At 41.9% G+C, this 15,744-nt stretch overlaps 1 protein-coding gene across 1 annotated transcript in view; it reads left to right on the top strand.

Annotated features, from left to right (window-relative positions):
* EZH2 (enhancer of zeste 2 polycomb repressive complex 2 subunit) overlaps nt 1-15,744 on the top strand; it is a gene marked incomplete in the record, with an annotated part of 2,261,448 nt that overhangs the window by 2,143,355 nt on the left and 102,349 nt on the right. The window contains 1 exon segment of the mRNA XM_044064800.1: nt 4,043-4,127. Coding sequence (XP_043920735.1) covers nt 4,043-4,127 — 85 coding nt within the window.

The following is a 15,744-nucleotide window of genomic DNA, read 5'->3' as shown; positions in this document are numbered from 1 at the left end:
TTTCTGAAGTTAGTGTATCCTGTTAAACTGTATTTGATTCTGTTGTATACTTTCTTTGAGGAGGGAGTTGAATGCATCCTACAAACAAATATTGGTTAGATTTTCCCAGGATACCCTGACTACTCATATGGGTTGTGTAGATCTCACTAGCTGCTGCCTTGGCCGTCTGAGCTACTTGACCGTCAAGATTTGACCACTTGGGAGTTCAGTATCTCTCTTTACCTGAGTGTCCCAAACATATGGCTGTAGTTCTGATTATAGGGTCATAGATTAGAACTAGGCTAACTGCACTTGTGGGATATTTTAAGCCTAGCCAACTACCACATATGAGAATCAAACCCTGTACTAAGTTGATCACCATCCTTGGTGCTGTGGTAAGAAGTATGCTGATGATCTTCCTTGTACTGGAACATGGTGGTTAATATGAGCATTCTGTGACTAGTGCAAAAGTCAAAAACAATTCACTCAAGTTCAAATCGGGTGATCGTTGGGTTTCTCTGCTTGTCGTCTAAGAATGACCATTAAAGCATCCCAGTAGAAATAGTAATTAGGTGATGTCCTATCAATCCACAAACCCTTGGTCACTGAGAAGGTTAAATCCACCAAGTAGTTGATAGGTGTACAACAGATTTACTTTCTGCAAACTTCAGACTCTTGCTCAAGCACAATCCCCTTTCTAAACAGGGGCAAAGACATTCCATGTCCCAAGTGTGCTTCCTTTATTAGTCTGCTCTGTTTTAATCCAGCCTGCTTCTGCCACTTAACTGCCATCACAAAATTTCCCCACACAGCAGCTCCATGCAGCTTTTCTAGCATTTCTGGGCTGCATGAGTGATGCACCTACTATGTATGATAATTGTCTAATACCCCCTCAAGCCTGCCTTCTGGTATCTCTGTTTCTGGGAAAGGTTCTTTGGTTCTTTAATCAAACCATTATGGAGGAACTGCATTTTAAATTGCTGTTTATCTCCCCATCCTAAATGAGGTTTGTCCAAGGTAACACCACACAAAACAAAGCTCTAGATAGCACAGCTCTAAGGATCACTAGAGCACGCAAACATCCACCATCATGACAAGCTCTTGATCCCAGGAGAGAATTTAAGACTTGTACCAGCAGTGTCCTGGGAATGCGTAACCATCGTTTCTGTGCAAGGTAAGTTGAATTTTCGCTTCTGAAGGAGTTTCTCGCATATAAGCTGGAGAGGAAGTAGATATGGTGCCTGAATGATCTTTGTTCAAGAAGCTGGGATTGACAGGTCGTTGGTGTTCTTAGTAGTGGTAACCTTAGGGCCTGCAAGATACCAGTATTGACAGAAGCCATAAAGCTAGAGAGGCTGCCTTTGCTGTACAGGCTGGGGGAAGGGTCATTTGACTTGTAGCTGCGGCAATCACTGAATTGAATGACTTTCAGGTCACCTCAGAGGTTCTGGCAAGCAATCTAACAGTATATGAGGGGCTGCAGGACATTGGCCAGGCTGTTCTCAGCAAAGATTAAAAAAAAAAACAGACTTTAACAGAGGATATTGTCAGGAAGGTGAAGCAGTTCTTTTGGGAATTTTTCAATCAAGTGATCATGCTGTCCTTTGAGGTGGTACTTCCAAATGCTGGAGTTGGTTCTGCCTATATAGGTTGTCTCTGTGACATTTAAACAGGTCCACTGTTGCTAGGCTGGTAGAGGCAGATGGGATCCAGAAGGACACTTTAGGAGTATATTGTTTAATGTGTACCTTCAGTGTTGCATGGAAAAAGGAGACAGTACCTATAGTTTGGTACTGGGTTGTTCATCCCCATTTTCAAAAACTGGGACAGGAATATGTGTCCAAATTGTAAACCGATCACATTCCTCAGCTTTTTTGAGAAAGGCCTCAGTCATGTTGCTGCAAGGCAGACTGTTTGTTTAATAACAGATTATTTCCTTTTTGCAAGTTCTGCGAACTTCTGTTTTGTGTTACTGAAGACTGCATGATAGTGCATCCAAAATGCCCATTGGGAAGGGCTACAAGAGTATAGGATCCCTGGGCCAGTGCTGTATGCAACTCATTCCCTGTATTTGAAGAGCAAAGTGAGATTAAAACTCCACCAAGGAGAGGTTTTCTGTTTTTTCATTATTTTCAAGGACAGGATATTAAGGACTAGACAAAATGTGGGGAATAAGCTAGTTTGCAGTATGAGGGCCTTGTCCTTGGAGCAGTTGCTGTCCTGTTGGCCTCAAGTGAGTGATTATTGGAATGCAATGGAAAAGTTTGCTGTTCATTGAGAGTGGCTTGGATGAAAATATCTCCATATCGGGGATTGTAGTGGTTTCCCAAAAAAAAGATTGCTGTCAGTAGGTGTGAAGGAAGCAGCTCTTTCTAGTTGAGAAGTTTATGTACTTTAGAATATTGTCCCCGAGAAGTAATAAACTATCAGGACATTTTCCAGTATGTGTGGGTACAGTGCATGTAGTAGTACAAGCAGTGTACTAGGCTTTGATGTAACGAAAACCCAAGATATAGGGCATAGCTTTCAATTTGCTGCTTAATCTATGGCCTTTCAGTCAAGAGCTTTATGTAGTGACTGAAAAAGGGTGGGGATACATACATGGGTTTCAGAAATTCAGTCCTTTCACAGCAGGGTACTTAGCATTACAGTCTGTTATACAATGTGGATCTTTTCCAAGTTGACCTACTGCTCCCCTGGATTGAAAAGAGTCTGTTTGAAATGATTTAGGCAGCCTTTGAGGAAGTGGTTTACCAGGCATAGCCCACTGGGAGAAAGCCCCACTGCAGATCCCAGGATGCACTGAAGAGATTCTCTGTATGAGAAACCTTCAGGAAGAAACTTAATAGGGGTGAGGTTCTTTCTCCTCTTTTCTGTTTCTTACTGCTGTTGAGACTCACCGGGACAAGCAGTTCAGCAAATTGATGGATATTTCTATTAATAATAGCTTAGTACTTCCAGTTTTTTTTATGATAAATGGGTCAGTATCTGTAAAACCTTGTGTGGTTCAATCTTTTTTACTAACTGCTTCAACATTTTAATTATTATTTAAACTCAGGTTTCTTAGTTCACTGCTCCCTGTGTCAACTGTCCTACATTGCTTCTTACCTTAAATATAATGTGTTCATAAGTTCTTAATGGTAGAATATTTTCTGAGATGTTAATCATATGTGCAGATTTTATCATAACTGCTGCATCATAATGTGAATATAGAAATATTTTTGTTAACCATCACAGTATAAATTAAAACTTAAAGCTGTTCTCTGTAATTCTTAATGTCGGTGCTACAAAGAATATGCCCAAGTCTGTGATCTTTAATACTTTAAAATTAGTTTAAAAAAAAAAAAAAACTTTGGCTTGTCTTATGCAGTGATATTAGTGCTTGTAGAACTAATAACCACTCAGCATGAAATATGTTATTTAATGTTTGTGATCCAGTGGTCGTCTGTTAAGAAAATTCTAATTGTATTTGTGTAGTTAGCATTGCAATCTGTAGGATGGTCTCCGTGATTAATAGTGCATGCTTTTACATGTCATTTACGTTGTAATCCTGATTGTAACCAGCAAATGTAATGTGTAAACAGAAACTTGTATTTGATATTGAAATCTGTTGAATGATGCAGCCTTTGAATTGCATAATAAAAGTATCTAGTGTGACTATCATTCTATGCCTTTGGCCTGCATCATGACTGGAAAGAGTCAATTCACATATGAATAGAATTTCATTTGATTGTAAGGCTACAAAAAGGGATGCCACATTAAATGGCCAAACCGTGCTGCAGAATGATTTCCTGTCCAGTTTCTAAAACCTTTGTGCATCAGAATTTATATTTTTCAGTTTGTTTGATATCTGATTTATCCTTGTTCAGAATCATGGGGAGCAAGAGACTAGCACAGCAAGCGGGAGGCATAAGGCAGATATCCATTCCTAGACATATGCAAGCTTTACATCAGACTTGCGTACACACACACACACACACACACACACACACACACACACACACACACACACACACACTGAATTTAAAGACTAGTCAATTTAACTTTTGCTTCTTATTTTTAGTTATGATGGTGAATGGAGATCACAGAATAGGCATATTTGCCAAGAGAGCCATCCAGACTGGTGAAGAACTATTTTTTGACTATAGGTTAGTATTTGTTTTACTGTAATATATATTTTAAAGGTGAATATTGATGATGATTAATGATGCATCAGAAATGTAGTTGTGCTTTCAATTTTACCTTTCTGCGTGTTAATTTTCCTAGCCCTCTCTATTGGCATAGAAGGATAAGGCCCTGACTGCACCCTAGCCGACCCAGTCTGTTACCATCCCTGCTACCGGAGTAGCTGTCAAGTGGAGAGAGAGAAAGCAAGCATAACAGCAAAAAACAGTGCTTACTTGTCTCTCTCTCTCTGGGAAGAGGAGGAGGGTATGGTCCAGATGTGGGGAGCACACTTCTGTGCTAGAATACTCAGAGGTGACTGGGGACTCTACAGTACACTTGCTGCAAAGGGAGATAGGGCCTTTTGAAGGGTTAAGTCATTTTCGGAAGTGTGACTCACCCTTTTATGACAAATCCACATAGCATGCTACTGGACATGCACAGTGGGTGCTAAGCCTCAAACACAAAACCCCTTTCCCCAGTAACAGATGATGGTACTGAGTACTGGAGTAAAAAAAAAAAAAAGTTTAATAATGAATTAGTGTTTAGCACTGTCTTTGTTTATGTAATATGAATCCGTTGAATTTCACTGCTGAATTTGCATCTCTGAATCTATAGAATGCATTTTGACATCTTGATTGTCTGTGAAAGTAATGCTAAATGATGTACACATGCTGCATGTATTTTATTCCATGCAAGAAATTATAATGTTAGAGGCCAGTCTTGAAATTGATTCCTTTGATATTGTTTCTTTTGCTTAGCACCTAGTGAAACAAAAAACAACCCACATTTGTGGAAGCCGTAATCAAAGTGGTCCACAGCAGAGTCCAGGCAAATGCCACTACACTCCATTTCCCTCTCTTCTCATTGCCTGAAAATTTGATTTTGAAGAGAAGGTCTTATGGGGACCTTGCCTTCCACTCAGTGGATCTGTGACTGTTTATCCTTCTGTCCTCTTTCATAATGGTCATTTTTATCTGAAATGTCTGCATTCAGAAGTGCACATGCCCTTTGTCAGGCCATGTCAATATGTCACACTCGGTAGTTGGAGAGTGTGCCTAACTCTTGAGTTTGACAGTTCTTTCTTTTCTGCTGCTTACAGAATTTGGCTCTTGATCCTTGTAATTATGTTGGACAGGTTACCTCATTTGATGTCCAAAACAGTTAAGTTATTAAAATGTTTTGTGTGGCTACCATATTCCAAGTCAAAGCCTAAACTTGTATTGTTTTGTTACTGGATAACAGATCATGTGTGAAGCATTGCTGTATTTCAATCCAACCACCCAGAGACTACAGAAGGGAGAAGCTTTTGTTCGGACTGTGCCACTCATTAAGTGTTGGTGGTGGTGGTTGAGAATTCCAAGTGCAGGAACAGACTCCTGCAGCCTTAGGCCTGAGCTGGAACAATTGCCAGTAGTAATAGAAGCAGGGAGCATAAATCGTTCTCATTTTCCTAGAGGGTTTCTGGCCCTGAGATGGGACTTGCTGTGTTTTGCATCCTCACATTTGACTCCCAAGAGCCGGGTTTTATTCCCTGTCTTCCATTAGAGGTGCACCCCTGGCAGCCATCTTGAATGACGCGTATAGGAGTGTTATAAACACCTCCTATCCCAGAGTGAAGATAGTCATCCTGATCCTTGTATAACTCCATGTTTGTTGGCCAAGCTCTCATGGGCCCTGGTCTCATAGATGTGAGAGTGCATCTGCTTTACTTGGACCTTAGCTTCATCAGGAGCATCCAGCTTGTTAATTTTTAAATGGTGACTCTTCAGAGGTTCGTGACTCTGCTCCTACAGGTGTCTGAATAGTGTTTGACATGATGGGCAGTTGCTGGTACATTACTGACTGGGGTCTTTGCAGAATATTCTGTGTGTTGCTCTTGACAGGCATCACATATAGTATGGTGTGCTATCATTTATTTTGTTCTCTGTACTTACTTATTTATTTATTTATTTATTTACCAGGAAAGTACGACTGGGCCAGAAGCCCATTTTCAGTGGAGGCACAGAGAGAAAAGCTCCACAGAAATACAAGCAGTATACAATAATTAGATAGTACAATAGTATACATACAGTAAGATGCAGAATACATATTTTCTAATTAGTCTGTACAAAGTAGTATTCAATACATTTTTTTAGTAGATACAAGTTCTAAATAAAAAAACAGCATTTCAGTGAAGATCACTGAGAAAAAATAGTTAGTAGTGTGTACATATTAAATAATAGTTATGACCAAATGAGATTTACTTTATATATATTTTTGAGTAGTAATAAACACTGAGGAGAGGGAGAAAATGAGATGGAGTGGACAGTGTGTTGAGAGAGTTAGAGGTATCTTTTCAGTCAGGGTTGGCACAGGAGCAATGCCAGTTCTTGTATATATGTTCAAATAGTAGTAGTTTAAAACTGGTAGATTCAGGTGTATTTTGGAGGGTGTGGGGTGTAGAGTTCCATAATCTGGCTATTTTATTTGAGAATAGGGCTTCACAGTGAGTGTCGTTAGAAACTGTCTGCAGATCTTAGACTTTGTGGGCATGAGTAGGGAACAAACAGGTTCCTCGAGGGATGGGCAGCTGTCAGGATAGAAGATGATGTGTCTTTCGGCTTTTCCCGGTTAGGGGTCGCCACAGCGGAACTCCGGTCCTGTAATGATTGGCAATAGATTTTTACGTGCTGAGTTGCCAGCCCTGACGCACAACCTTCAACGAAGGTACGCCCATTCACACGTCTCCACACAAGACGCTCTGAGAATCGAATGGATAGAAGATGATATTGTGTGTGAATTTAAGTTGGTAGAGACGAAGAAGGTTAGGTAGCTCAAGCTGGTTTAATTTATGCAGAGCAATACTGTGATGGGTTTGCTGAGGAAGGTTGGCTGCAAAACTGGCTATTTTGTTGTAGCAAGTTTCCAATTTGGTTGTCTGAATTTTTTTTAAGTTGGTAAAGAGGGGGAAAGCATATAGCAGTGTAGAGAGGAAGGAAGGTCCTGGATATGGCTAGTCTGGTATCCTCAGTGAGGAATGGCTTGATTCTATACAGTGAGCCAAGTTTGATGTGAACTTTCTTAATTGTGGTGGCTATGTGTTGGTCAAATCTGAGTTTGTTGTCAATTGTCACTCCAAGGAGTTTTGTATGGTCAACTGGTTGGATGACTGTGTTGTTTCCTGAGACAATAGTGAAAGGAGGGGTGGTCAGTGATTGTTTGCTACTGGTAAATAGCATTAACTGTGTCTTTTTGGGGTTGAGGATTAGTTGTGATTTACTTAGATATGTTTCTTTATCATTAAAAGCTTGTTGGGCTACTATTTGGAGGTGTGGTAAGGTATCTGCTGAGCAGACTAAAGTTGAATCGTCAGCATACTGAGCTACCTTAGCGTGTGTTGTGGATGAGGCTAGATCATTAGAGATGATGCTGAAAAGAAGGGGTCTTAGTATGGATCCTTGAAGGACTGCAATCGAGACAGGCAGAAGTGGTGAGAGTTAGGATTTCCATTGTACTACTTGTCTGTCAGAAAGATAGCTTAGGAACCAGGAGAGGGAAGTCTTTCATGGGTTTAGTGAGGCAAGAGTACTAAGGAGTTTCTGATGGGAGACGGTACAGAATACATTTGACATGTCTAAGAAGATTGATGCTACTTGCTGGTTTGAATTTCTCAGTTGGTTGATGGTGTTAGAAAAATTAAATAGGGCTGTGGTGGTGCTATGTTTTGGTTTGAAACCATGTTGGGAGGGAGAGATAAGGTTGTCAGATAAACAGCAATTGAGTGTGGATACATTTTTCCAGAATTTTGACATGGGGAAAGGATGGCTGTGGGTCTGTAATTGTTTAATTCTGTTGATGTTCCTCCTTTATGCAAAGGGGTGATATAGGAATTTTTCCATAATTTGGGACATATTGTTCTGCTGTAATCTATTTACCAGAATGGAGATAGGCAGAGCTATGGCATCAGCTGACAGTTTGAGGTACTCATTGGGGAGCTGGTCAGCTGCTAAGGCATAAGGTTTCATTTTTTTCAGCATTGTTCTTATGCTGTTAGTTGGGACATGTTTGAGGTCAAAAAAGTTGTTAGTTTCCACATTAGGTGGAAGAGACAGAGGGGTGGAATTGTTCCCTGTAACTAAGGAGAGGATGGTGTTTGTGTTGGTTTGTGAGGCAATACTCATGCTTTGGTTATTGGTTGGTGGTTCTGGGATTGTAGCTTTACCTGGGTGGAGGAGTGAGTTAATTGCTTGCTAGAGCTTTTGGGGATTGTTTTGCATAATTGTATAATATGTTTTTTTGTCTAGTTTGAGTTTTTTGTTTGATTGTGGAGCTGCTGGTATGCTAGCAGAGTTTTATTATCTTTTGTTTTTTGGTATTGATGCCACGTTTTGTCCCTTAGTTTTTGAAGTTTAATGGTTTCTTTTGATATACATGGCAATCTGGTATTTTTAACACGACATGCACTAGTTGGTGCCAAGCTATTTTGAATAGCTAGAAATGTATAATTGAAGTGTGTTACAGCCTGGTCAAGTTGAAGATGAAGTGGTGTCCAGTTGCATTTATTGAGCATGTCTACAAATGCTTTGTTGGAGACGTTTTTGGTATTTTGTACAACTTTGTAAACAATGGTTCTGGGTGAGTTGAGTTGATGACTGATTAAGGAGTTTGGTCTATGGTCAATTAAATTTGGAAGGCATGTGAAGAAATAGTTGTGGGTGTTACTGTTCATAAGTGACCAGTCTAAGATTCCCTTTTACAATGTTTATCTATTCGAGTGGGAAACTGGATTGTTTGGGAGAAACCGTGTAGATTTATGAAGGTAAGAGCCAAGTGTTCCAGTCTAAGTTGAAGTCGCCTATAATAATGGTTTCATGGGTGTAGGTTGAGGCTGTCAAGGCTATGAGTTCCTCAATGGCAGTGGGAGTATTTTTGGGAGGTATGTAAGTAGCTATTATGGTAATATTTTTCTTTGGGTTGATTCTGAGTCTTACTAGAACTTCAAAGTTGTTATCAAAAGGGTATTTGATGGGTAGGTAGTCTATGCTTAGGTTATCTTTGTAGAAGATTGCAACCCCACCATCCTTCTTCCTGATTCTGTCTAACCTGTGTACTCTATAATCTTGTGGGTGTATGTTTGGGTCTCTTATATGGGGTTTTAGCCAAGTTTCTGTTGCTATTAAGAATGTCTGGTGAGTATTGTGTAATGACTTCATGAAAGTCTGTGATCTTGTTAACTAGGCTTCTGAGGTTCATGTTAAGAATGAGAAGGTTTGTAGTTTTAATATGAGGAAGGGGTGGAATGGTAGCCATGATGGTATGTTGTGCAGTATGTGGCCCAGGATTGGGGTGTATATCACCACTACGGAGCATCTGTGATAATACACATGCATGTTTGTGTGACAATTCAGATAGTATGTGAAGGTGTTTGCTGAAGTGATTAATGATATTACTGACAACTACATGTTTGAAGTGGAAGTATGCAAGAGGTGTGTGAGTGTAGAGTTGGGAGGAGATGGTAAGGTAGGACAGTGAGGAGTAGACTGTATTAGTATAATAGAGTGAGGGGCTATGGGCATGTTGTATCTGTAGGTGACTGTAGGATGTTAGATAGTATGCAGATAGCAGTAGGGTATAGAGTGTGGGCAGGAGAAAGAGCATGGTGTGTATTCTTTTTAAAATGTAGGTTACCTGGATGGTGTGATGGAGATATATAGGGAAAGAAGGGTGTTGGTGTAGTGCGGTGGGAGTAGCGTGATCAAGGAATGTTGCAATTAAGTTGTGAGAGGAGAGTGAGGAGTGTTACAAATAGTGTGATTGGTTAATTGAGGTGTGTCTGGCTGATGGAGGCTGATCCTTGATTGGGGGATGTTAAGGGAGTAGTTAGCATTGGTATAAGTCTAGGTGATGCAGGGGTGGGTGGGAATGGTGGTAGGGTAGGGCAGCAGAGTTAAGCCTTGCAAGAGGACTAAAGCTGCGTTTTCCCATACCTGGACTACTAGCTGCTTCTGGACATGTTGAGGGAACCCCTACTGCTGCCCTTTGCTGTGATGTTGCTGAGGTCACACACCTTGGGTGTAGTGTTAGACAATGAGATGCTTTTCTGATCCTGTCTTGAAGGGTTGCCATTATTGGATTGAAGCTGGGCACTTTCCAATCACAGACATTCCTACATGCATGGAAGGTGCAATAGTTGATTTTTGTCTGTCTAAGGTTCCGAGCTACATTCCTACATATGCTTTTTTTTTTCTTTTTAAACATTTGTTAACCAGGAAAGCCCGACTTGGAACAAAGCCAATTTTCAGCGGAGGCCCGGAGAGAAACACTCCAGATGCATGTCTTTGAATGTGGGAGGAAACCCACACGAATGCAGGGAGGACATGCAGACTCCACACAGAAGGCAACCCAGCCAAGAATTAAACTGGAGAACCTCTTGCTGTGAGGTAACAATGCTACCGCTGCACCACTGCGCCATCCATCCGTCATGGGTTTGATGACAGTCAGATCCTTAATGTGTCTTTCATGTATCTGAGGGCGCAGGTTTTCACCTGTTACAGTGAACTACAAGATGTTCATCTTGTTTCACTCTTACAGTATTAACAGTGTGGGTTGTTCTCACTATGGTAATCCTTGGACCGTCCAAATACTAGAGATTTTAACCTCTTCTCCTGTGCTGGCAGATGCCCTGCACCCTGATATCAGGATGTCTGGGTATAAGGGTCATTGCTCATCTCTAACCATTCTGAGTGCCAAGGTTTCTGGCCTGGAGAGTGGATGCTATGCCTTTTTCTTGAAGGGGATGTTTGTGTGCCTACCCCTCCTCTTCCTTTACTACTATCTTGCTGCTGACTCCCTTTTGGCCTAGACAGCACTGGTTCCCCCTTCTATTTCATCTGGCCTGGGATAATCATCACAAGTTGCCTCACAGGATAGTTTTATTTCATGCAAAACAAGTGATCTCTTGGTCACCCCCATTTGCCCACACTTCATTTGACACTTAGGGTTTTGATTCCTTTTAAACACCTTTTTTTCTGAGAACATGCTTCGGGTTTTGCAGGAGACCAGAAAGCTCACTGCTAGAAAATCCTGTGCGACTAAATGGAAGAGATTTTCTATTTGACGATTTTCTATTTGATGTTTCAAGCATAACCTGGACCCTTTTACAGTGAGTATTCCAACAATCCTTTCTTGTTTGTATGGTGGCTTACTTCTGCCAAGAGGGTTTCTGAACTTCAAGCACTCATGGCAGTTCCACATTTTTTTTCAGAAAGACAGGGTGCATCTTTGTACCAGTTATTTTATGCCTGAGGTGGTTAATGATTGTCCTTAAATCAGTCCGTTCATCTTCCTTCTTTTTTCCTTTCTCCAGAGTTCTTCACACGTTGGATTTAGTCTGCTCAGATATTACCTAGACAAAAGAGACAATGTCCCTGGATGCCGTCTAAATTGCATGAAACATTACCTGTCATGCCGTTTGGAATTGCTATTTAAATGTTGCCTCTAAATAGGTTTTGTGCCTCATGAATGGAGAACAGCAACAGTGATCCCTCTCCACAAAGTTGGCCCATTTACAGACCCATAAGTCTCACTAGTCTTGTATGTAAAGATGCATATGTAAATATGTCTTGTATGTAAATCCATGGAAAGAATCATCATGAAAATGATCAATAGTGATATAGTAAACCTCCAGACACTGGGCCCAACCCAATTTGGTTTCGTCAAGGGCAGGTCATGCCTACTCAACCTGGTGGACTTCTTTTAGAAGGTCACCATAAGTTCATAGGATGATACTAGGCTATTGGCTCGGAGGCCTTTATAAGTCTAGCCAAGAATTTCACCCATGTACCCATAAAGTCAGCACTTGTTTTCCCTGTCCAGCAAGGACCCAGGTGGGATCCTAGGGGTATATTTTCTGTTTTCCATCCATTCGTCCAGGTTCCTCTTAGAGGGCTAGTGAGGTGCTGTGCTTGACATGGAGAGGAAGTCTATTCCATAGATGCGGGAGTCATTGGGGCACAAATCTATCCTGCCAACAAGTACTATTAATGTCACTGACCAGGTTGAGACCTTGCATGCAGGTTGCGCGAGTGGAGTTTGAATTATGGATATGCAGCAACTCCATCAAGGCTGAGTCTGAGACGGCCTTGTATGCCAGACACAGGTCACTTCTGAGCAGTCTGTATGAGACTGAGTAGAGGGACATGGCTTTTAGCTTATCTGTATAGGGTAGGTGTTTGAGACCCTGGATTTTCCTGGTTACAAACCTCTGTGGAGCGATCCTTGGGGTACGCTGCTTGATATGGGTCTACTATTAAAGATGGCTTCCCCTATTTTGACTGAGTGGGTTCTATCATTGAGACAGTTACCTACCAGTCTGGTAACATATGGGTTGATGCCTAGCTGGGAGAGAGAATCTGTTATGCCCAAGTGGGGAACAGTGTCGAAGGCTTTGGCTAGGTAAAGGTTGGTGTGCACCGTGTTGTCCTCATCCATGGCTTTTGGTGACTGTTTCAAAGAAGACGACCAAGTTTAACAGGCATGATCTCCCATTGACAAAACCAAACTGTGTGGGATTAAGTGTTTGGAGGTTACCAGTGTCCTTGTTTTTAAAGTCCATGGTAATGCATTCCATGGCCATGCAGATCAGGCTAGTTAGGCTGATGAGCCTATAATTGCCTGGGTCGGTGGACACTCCACCTTCATGCCGAGGGATGACAGTGGCTGTCCTCCATTCTGCTGGGACGAAGCCGGTGCACATGCTTTGGTTGAATAGGGTGCCTAGTGGTGCTGAGAGCTCTTGCCCGAGTTCATATAGGACACAGCCAGGGATGTTGTTGGGTCCCATGGAGGCTGTATTTTTTGCCTTTGAGAGAGCATTAATAACCTGCTCCCTGGTAATGAGTGGAGGGAAGCAGGTACTGGGGATGTCCTGATTTACTGATGGGGGGGATGGGGGTGAAGTTTTCACTTAACTTGTCTGCCAGCAGGTTGGCTATATCTATGGCATTTGTGCATGTGGTATTGTTGACCACCAATTTAGAGCAGATTTGGGAGTTACCTTTGAGATTGAGGATATATGCAAAGAAGGCCTTGTGATTGTCCTTAGTGGATGTGGCCAATTTGAATTCAAAGTTAGCCTTAAAGGATTTCACCAGTGACCTTATTTGCTTAAGACAAAGGAGATATTGCTTCCAACTTGGCACCTGCTCCTTCTTGGTCCTGGACAGCAATTTTTTCCTTTTATTATAGAGTCTGTTTATTGCTGCTGTCCACCAGACAGGTTTACTCTTCCTTGAGGAAGATGATTTGGTCATGTCAGGTACTGCTGAGTCCATGCAGCTATATAGGTGCTCATATAGTTTTTTGATGTAGGCTTGGATATTAGTGCTTGATTCAACTGAAGGGATGGTGGCTGTGAAGCTACTTATACCAGCTCTCAGGATGTTGTAGTCTGCTTTGGAAAAGTTTTTTTGTTCGACCCTGGCGGTGGGGGGCATCAGGGGAGATGGTGACTTTGAAAGTGATTGCTTTATGGTTGGATCTTACCAAGGAGGATGCCACTGTATGGGTGCTAGAGTGGCTACTCATGTTGGTTAGTACCAGGATATTTTCACCTCTTGTGGGGGTGTCGACCAGCTGATCCAATGCATTGGCACTGATGAAGTCGAGGAATCTCTGGGCATTCATGTTTGAGCTAGTATAGGTCTTCCACTCTATAGTTGGGTAATTAGATGCCCAGGATCAGGGTAGAGGGTTGAATCTTGATGGGTACAAGTAAGTCCAGATAAGTGGAGTGGGCCTCCTGAGTCATGGTTGGATCTAATCTCTTGAAGCAATGGATGAGGTTAAAATGGTTCACACCCCCTACCTTGACTTGGCCAAGGCATTTGACACAATACCCCACTCGGACACTGTTGACAAACTCAGGAGATTAGGTACAAATCTGCATGTCACCTGGTGGATAGCCAACTGTCTCGCAGACAGGAGCCAGAAGGTTAGACGTGGGGAGTCCACCTCTACAAGAGGCCATTCACAAGTGGAGTCCCTCGGATCGGTCCTTCGACCGCTCCCTTTTGACATGTCTCTGAAGTCAAGACCAATGTCAGTGTTCTCTGGCTGACTAAATTTGCAGATGATTGCAAATTAGGAGCTGTCATTGAATCCCACAGTGACACAAATGTTCTCCAGGAAGGGCCGACACAGACAAACTAGTGTCGGATCTATAAACTAAAACTAAATGCAAACAAATGCATAATAGTATCCTTTGGGAAGTTATCCACGCCTGGTATCTGTCATATTAACAACACTTCAAGTTGACTCAGTACTCCGAGACCAGGAGACACGGATAGTAATCTAGCCTTTGGCCATCACTTGTCTACAGTAGTGAGGAAATCATTCTATGTTGCACAGCTTATAAACAAAGGTATGGCATCCAAGTCCAGGAAGTCATTGCACTGTATTCAACATTCATCAGACCTTTCATTGAGTAAAGTACCCCCTTTGGTATGTACCTAACCAGAAATATCCAACAATTGGAACGTCCACAGAGGTTCCTCACTAAAAGAATATAAGGCACAAGTAAAATGTCCTATGCAGACCATCTCAAGGCCCTATCCATGCATTCTGTCTCCTACAGGCTTTGGAGGGCAGATCTATGCCTGGCATACATGGCATTATCAGACCCCACTCTGATGAACCTCCTGCATATCCCCAAAATAGTGCCAGAATTACCTGTTCTACAAACCTGTCTGTGACATAAATAAGACCTGCTAGAGAAACGGGTATGTATCCCAGACACTGCCCAGTCTCTGGAATAGGCTCCCCATCCATGTGAAGGAGAGTACCTCCCTCACCCAGTTCAAGTGCAGCTTGGACAATTGGATGGGGAACAGGAAATATATCCCTGGTTTGGCACCGATGTCTGTGATGGACACAGCCTGTAAATGGTTCATCCCTGAGTCCCCTTCTTGTAAATGTTTCATCTCCCAAGCGTCGTCTTACACTTGTCAAGGGTATCAGAAATTGTCAGAGATTTGGGATGCATGGCTAGGCTAAAAAAGACACTTGTGGTCATTATCTTAGTAAACATGTATAAACCTGTGAAACTATGAAAATAAAACCTAAGGAAATTTGAGCAGTGTTTTGTTTCCATTCATCATACCAGGAAATTGGGTTTGGCAGTATCTTAAGCAAACCATCTCCTCCCAGATTTCTAAGGGCTTTTTTGCTATTCATTTTATGGCACTTGGCTTTCTTCCTCTGCTGCTTGTGCTCATTTTACAAGGGGAATGACCTCTTCTGGTGCTTTTCAAGAGTCTGGATACTAGATCCAGTTTGGAAGCTGCTACTTGGTTTTCTGTGCACACTTTCAACAAACATAAGTTGGATGTTATTTCTAGGGACAGGGTGGGTTTTGCCAGGGCTATCCAATGTTTTTGGAGGGTTCTTCTGTGGCTTCGTCTTACCATGCTTTCCAACATTTTTGTACTCTCCCAAGAATGAAGAATACTGAAACAGTGCTATACAGTTGTGCAAGACCTTACCTTAACAGTAGATGTCCTGCTTCTCACTATTTTGTATTATTTGGTCCGTTTTACCCACTGTTACATTCTGTTGTTTTCT

Source organism: Protopterus annectens, chromosome 3.part0 (assembly GCF_019279795.1).
Source record: "Protopterus annectens isolate FY-2018-M chromosome 3.part0, PAN1.0, whole genome shotgun sequence".
NCBI classification, from domain to species: Eukaryota; Metazoa; Chordata; order Ceratodontiformes; family Protopteridae; genus Protopterus; species Protopterus annectens.
This window is presented reverse-complemented; position numbering and strand designations above follow the sequence as displayed.